Source organism: Gobius niger, assembly GCF_951799975.1.
Source record: "Gobius niger genome assembly, chromosome: 2".
Lineage (NCBI taxonomy): Eukaryota > Metazoa > Chordata > Actinopteri > Gobiiformes > Gobiidae > Gobius > Gobius niger.
Window position 1 is genome coordinate 19,306,912 of NC_136853.1, and position 6,776 is coordinate 19,313,687.

A 6,776-nucleotide genomic window follows, 5' to 3' on the forward strand; every position below is an offset into this window, starting at 1 on the left:
TTGGGGACTAGACTCGACTAGCGCCTCACAGATCCCCGTCAGACCCGCTTAATCCACCTCCGCACGAGGCTCAAGGGACGCGAGACACATCACGTCTGTCGCTTTCCTTCTTTAAATGGAATCACTTGATATAATTCACTAGGAATAATATTTATTTTTCTTTTTTTCTTTTTTTTTTCTAAAATGTTGCCTCGACAAGTCAAATGAGGCTACGCCGTAAACCAACGCAAGAGGGCAGTGCTGGACAGGGTAGACCCATGGATATGTCTATAATCATACAAATATTGGCTTACGCTTGTGTTGCGCTTTACAAGCCTGTGTTGACAAGTTTTTTTCCAAACCATACACTCAGTGGTGCTAAGCTACCATTGTAGCCACAACTGCCCTGGGGTGGAATGACAGAAGCGTGGCATCTAATCTGTGCCATTAGCCCTTCCGACCATCATCACGAACCACTCCCTCATCCACCACATGGACACAGGCAAAGCAGGTGACGAGTGAATAAGAACAGCTTTAAAGGAGCTACACCTGATATTTTTTCTAGTTTGTGAATGAAATTTGTTTTGTCTTCCTTCAGTATATTGTAAACTCAGACGTTTGTGGAGAAAACACGGCAGATCTAATAATAAAGCATTAGACATGTCCCTGTGAAGAACTGGGATGCTACGAATATGTCAGGAAGATTGGGGATGAGTTTGTACCTAGTGCTTTCCTCTTTCATTCTTTGAAATGAAAAAAAAATCTGGTTTAAGTCTATTCCTGTGACAGTGGAAGAGGCCGGAGAAAGTACGAGAAGCCAATGAACTTGAGACCATTCCTCCACACAGAATCTGTTCATACCTTTTAATCTATCCTGATGAGCTGCTCTCTATTTTCAGTTGTTTTCTAAATGAGCTGCATTTGTATACATTCAACATCACTTTTTGAATTGACATAATTGTACGGGGATTTTTCAAAGGTCATATTGGGGGAATGGGAGGTCTTCTCCAGGAAAAAAAAGAAACTAATCATATGGACTTTTCCTGTATCCTGATTGATTTGAGCTTAAATGGTCTTTTGACATGAGTAAAATTGTTTCTCCATCAAAACACGAAACTGCAGCAACAGAGACTATTCATAAACCCATGGAAATAGAAGCAAAATGATCCGTTTTCTGTTTCGTAGCCACACAGGTCTATCAGAGGGAGGAAGAGAAATAAACCATATTTGTCCCACATTTAAACTCAGGGTAAATTTTCTTTTGCAGTTATTTGTCTTTGAAGAAATGTATTGTTTTGTGCTTGGCCTCTGTCGAGCACTTTTGTATATGGACTCTTTTTCATTCCATTCTTTATTGTCTGGGGACACTGTAGCCCGGCTGCTCAAAGAGTTACATATCTTTATAGTATATCACAGTTTCCTCAGTCTGTCCAATCAATAGCCAATTTATTTTAAACTATGCTACTTTTGCTCTAGTGCTGTGTCAGGTCAGTGGTCATTTTAATGTGAAATAGTTGGTCAGTAGGCTATTTGTTGTGTTCAGGCTGATCAATTATTGATAACCAGCGCTATGGTAACTGTAACTGGACCTCGAAAGCACGAGAAATGCTGCGTTACTTGTGCCAGCAGTGTCTGGTCAGAGCATTTCCGACCACTTAAGATACAAGCGGACACTGAGGCCATCACTGAACTCAAAACGCAAAACAATGCTGTGACTAATCTTCTCAGGTAAGTGATTAGACTCTTTATAAGGCATTACGTAGAACAAAACTGGGTATAACGTGTTTTTATTGTTGTGAATGGTGGATTCTTTTGTTGGTTTTATGTATTTGTTTGTATTTCCATTGCTTGTAGCCGTGTTCCTGAATCCACCTGTTTATGAATAGCTCATGCTGTACACATGATAGTGGTGTGATCATGTTACCTGAGGTCTCTGTTTTTAGCCCTGCACTATGCTGCAGACTGGATAGTTGGCTGCTGTGGCTCGTCGAAGACCGCTCCCTCAGTGGGATGACAGTCCCACAGTAAAGGTACATCACACACAACTCATCGTGGATTATTCTCCTTGTTTATGGATAATGTGAAATGTGTTGTTTCTCCTCCCCTAGGACAGAAGGTGTGGACAATCGCTGATAATGAAGAAAGAAACGATGCACTGAGCACAGGCCGACAACAGAGGTCCGCTTAGACCCAAGATGTTACTTTACACTTGTTTTAATGATGACTTCTCTTAAAACTTCCCACCGGGAGGGAGGATAGTGTCTGATAAACTAACACTGCAGTGTCATTGAGATCTCAACATCATATTGTTATGACTGAATTGACCGTGTTATAATATTTTGAAATATCCATCTGCTCCATTCCCTCACACCTCGATGTGTGACATATCCTTGTACACATCCAGTTTGAACATGTTTTGAGACTTGAAGCATGAGTCAGTACATAACTGTGAACCATTGTCTGAAGGTAGAACAATGTGTGAGTAGCATCATGATTTTTAGCATTGCTTCATATCATCTGATTTGACCTGTATTATATGTTAGGTATACGCATTTACCTTTTTGTTCACCTCATAACATAACACTTTTTTTTTTTGCCACAAGGCTTGACTGAAGATATGGCAAATGAATCCTAAAATGTCACAGGGCTTAGAGAGGAATGATAATAATAAAGAATATTAATGCAAGCACTCTGAATCCATTCATTGTATTTATTAACAAAAAAGCAGAAATATATTTACATTCACGTATAGCTTTGGGAAAACATAGTCGTCCATAGAATTTGTACAAGATTAAAGTGGGCATTTCAGTTTACAGTGCTCTCATCTGAATCTACAAATCACTGCTGTCTGACAGCTCACTCGAGTCAGCACGGCTTTCAAACAAATGTATCTTTAAAAAAAAAAGTACAACAACAGGCATTTGCGCCCACATCTCTGATTGAATTGTGACACCTGTCTTAATAAAGCGACAGACCTCAAACTCCCACTGATCTAAAGTGCAACATTTTTTAGTCTTTGTCAACTTGTCCATTTTCCTCTCTGTGATCATAACACCATGGTGGGGATGTGGTGCACAAGAGGCATCTGGTGCTGATGGGTCATAGGGGTGATCTGTGGAGGAGGAGGCGACACTTGTGACTGGCTCTCCGGGCCTGAAGTGGAGGGTTTGTGGCGGGCGCTCTTCTGGTGCGCCCTGAGGCCCGCCAGCTGGGAGTAGGCACTTTGGCAAACGTGGCACTTGTAAGGCCTCTCCCCGGTGTGCAAACGGACGTGGTTACGGAGAGTGGACGACTGGCTGAAGCGGCGGTTACAAAAGCGGCACACGAAGGGCTTGTCCAGAGTGTGGATGCGCATGTGAGAGCGGAGGTTGCTGCGCGAGTTAAACCCTCGATGGCAAATGACGCAGCGCATGCGACCAGCAGTCAAGGCGGCGGAGGGCGAACAGGAGGAAGAGCCGTCACAAGAGTGCTCTTCTGAGGGGAACAAAAAGAAAGGGGTATTAAGTTAGTTTCAGTGTGCTAGTTTGTGCTAGATGGTGGATGTTGTTTGTTGTTCATTCTTATATTTCAAAACAGTTTGAAGATCTCACCATTTCTGCTTTTCTTCTGGTGTTCCTCTTCTATTCCTGGCACACCTGGGATCCCAAGGAATGTGTTGTGAGTATTTCCGTACCATACAAGAAGCTCTTGGTCAGGAGGAATTGTCTGAGATGGAAGAAAAAATTGATCAATTTATAGTTCTTTTTCTTTTTGCACATTGTTTCAAATGTGCAAATTACTAAACGACCAGCAGATGGTGCTGATGTACAGTGGCGCAGTGACAAGCGAAAGGTTTACCTCAACTGCCTTATAGAAAATGCTGCTCCCGATCTGCACGACCTCCAAATTTTGTTCCTGCTCATTGCGAGCGCACTTGATGTATGTCATCCAGCTGCGCTGGTCCTCCTGGCTGGCATCGATGAAGTATCGCACTGTCCCATCGTCATTAAACACCTGGAGATCAAACATATAAAGTGCATTAATAAAACATATTATGGTTCCTGCTGCCGTGACTATAGGCAATAGTGTTGTGTGTCAAAATGTGTCCTGTGAAATGTTCTCACCTCCCACATGAGATTGTTGTTTTTGAGCAGGTCTACATGTTCAGGGGACAGCACCCTGCCAGTGAAGGGCCCCATTTCAGTGCCAGCTTTGATCCATGTCTTTGAAAAAATGCCAAGGCCTTCTCCGGGGATGGAGCTCTGCGCGATGATCACCTCACTGGGCAACACCAGACTGGACAACTTCTGCACCTCTGAAAGAGTAAAGAACACACTTGTCAGCACAAAGGTTCGCATTACAGCACAGTCACTGAAGGAATTTCGTCATATTGACTTAGCGTCTAAAAATCGGAGAGTTGGTTCACAGATATGGTCGCCAATTCTCATTAAATAAACGTGCAGACACTCTGAAAGAACTAAATGAACGGAATCTTATTTTGGTCACGAAATATTAAGCTACACTTTATCCGCCGTTAAATTCGATTATGTGGTTGAATTCAAAGTTTTGTTGTGCACAAAACCCCATTGGAAACCGTTTTCACACCCTGTAGAATGGTGGGAAAAGAGAGGGAAAAAACCCTGCACTTCTTAAAAGTCACAATCAAAGATTTTTCCTTTTACATTTATGGACAGAAAAGTTAAACGCTCTTATGTTCCTTGGGGTACAGCAATTTGTCATGCTTCAGATGTGATATTCATTAAAGATTTCTGGAATAGAAACGGCTAATTCCAAATTCATTATCCTTTTAAGAACTTTGTAGCAATAAATTTGGACTGAATGAGACTGGGAGTTGTTTAAAAGGCTCAGGAATTTCAGCAACAAAAAAATGGAAAGGCGATTAGATGGTTGACATGCTATGAATAGCATTAGATTTACCCTTCACGGTGCATTATGTGAGGAACAGCAAATCTTTTAAGGGGGGAGAAAGAGAAAGGCTCGGGAGCCCCATAGCTGCCAAGAGAGGAAAAGGGACTGTCCGGAGATTGATGAATGCAAAAACAGGACAACTTAAAGAAAAGAAAGTGTTTCTTCGAGAGGTTTAAGTGAAAACTTTCCCAGGTCAAGCACAAAGTTAACCAAATTAATTTAATGCCCAGCGCCTTTCAGTCAGCCCCCAGCGCGGCAAAGAGGTGCGCTCTGGCTTTAGCACGTTTGCCTAAACGGATTCAAGTAAAGTAAAGTCTTAAACTTATATAACCTGATACTAGTTTATAGTTTAATATTGTCATGTCCACAAAACATTTGTGTGAAAGGGACGTTTTTGTCGTGCGTAAAAAGCGTTTCAACATCAAGGAAATAGTTTCAAATGTTTTATCACAACATCAATGTTTCAGTCTCGTTTGACTCAGACGTACCCGTGCGTAATGTAGCAGAATAGTAAAATGATAGCCAAGCTTATGTTGAGCTTACCACCAGCGAAGGACTGCGCGAGGACCTCCGCGGTGAACGCGGTTTTCGGGCTGTTGCTGTTGCCGGCGTTGCGCTCCTCGGCCAGGTGTTCCCCCAACATGTTCCTCCACCTGCCGTAGAGGAAGCTGTGCAGGATGTCTGACGTGATCACATCTGACAGAGAGCGGCTGGGACACTTAAATCCAGACTTCATCACCAGAGGGTCTGCGGGTAACACGGAGCCCATATCCTCGAAACCTTCAAACAAACTCGGAGAACGTGAGCTCTTCTCTGTGCACGCGGTCTGTGCGTAAAGCTGCCCGTCTCTGCTGCAAGGGGCGCTTTTATACCAGTGGCTGTGTGACCCCTTTCTAATTACTTATTAATGACACACCCCTCGCCGAGTGGACCAGCCTGCCGCCGCCGCAGAGCACCTCAGCGATTATGTCCACACAGAGATGAAAGACCGAGCCCAAACTTTTCAATACAACTTGTGCGTCTCTGGGAAAAAAAAGAAAAAAACAATTTTCACGAGATTAGGGTCAAATTGCCTAAAAATCAAACTAAGCTCCACCAACGCCTGAACAACAACTTAATATTGCTTTTTAAGAATTCTTTATTTTATTTTTATTTTGTGTGGGCCATTCACTCCTTCTGTCACAGAACTGGGTCATGAGTCTGGGAGTCCCTCTCTCATTTTTTTCTCAGGCATTGCGTATTCATGTGGTGGTAATATTATTTTTTGTAAAGAGTTAGCGCGGGAATAACAAGAATAGAAACAAGCTCGGCGTGTTTTACAGCATTGTTCACATGCAAAAATGCAAAGCTGTTTTGACGTGGTTCACTTTCGCGGCCCTTGTTGAGGTAAGCGGTTTAATATTCATGGATGTTCGGAGCCCCTTGGTATTGTGACGACGTTTAGATGAGTATATACGGCCCCTTTCTTCTCAATAGTCTCAATCCGCTGGGTTTTTTCCTCTCTTGCCTATTTTTCGGGCTTGATGGACTGGGGCTAAATGGGCAGTTTTCCTTCTTTTCCAGCAGAGAGGACATCTTTATTCCATCCCCGGCTCACAGGTTTCCCATTCAACTCCCCTCCAAGTAATGTCAGGGGCCTGAAAAGTGCTGCAAATCAATCTTTCATGGTGTTTTGAGGGCAATTTGACATCCATGCACTCCTCTTTTCACTCCTGCAGCTACAAGGGGATTGTCCGAAAAAACGGGCAAGTTTTGCGCTCTCTTTCTCTGGACGAATGCGGACACAGCGGTGCAGTGGGAAAGAAGATATGGCAGCGACAATAGCGCAGAGTTTTCGGGGCTGCACAGATCGTGAAAAGGCAAGGTGAGTGACAGGGCACGAAAAAAGA

The 6,776-nt window shown here is 43.2% G+C and overlaps 1 protein-coding gene across 1 annotated transcript; it reads right to left on the reverse strand.

The window, feature by feature from the left end:
* Positions 1–2,667: 2,667 nt before the first annotated feature.
* On the reverse strand, positions 2,668–5,711 carry prdm12a (PR domain containing 12a). The gene is made up of 5 exons (XM_079582831.1): positions 5,431–5,711; positions 4,083–4,273; positions 3,817–3,972; positions 3,570–3,684; positions 2,668–3,453 (listed from the first exon to the last, which is right to left on the reverse strand). The coding sequence occupies exons 1-5, from the start codon at positions 5,654–5,656 to the stop codon at positions 3,026–3,028; spliced, it is 1,116 nt and encodes a 371-aa protein (XP_079438957.1). The 5' UTR covers positions 5,657–5,711; the 3' UTR covers positions 2,668–3,025.
* Between the last annotated feature and the right edge of the window lie 1,065 nt (positions 5,712–6,776).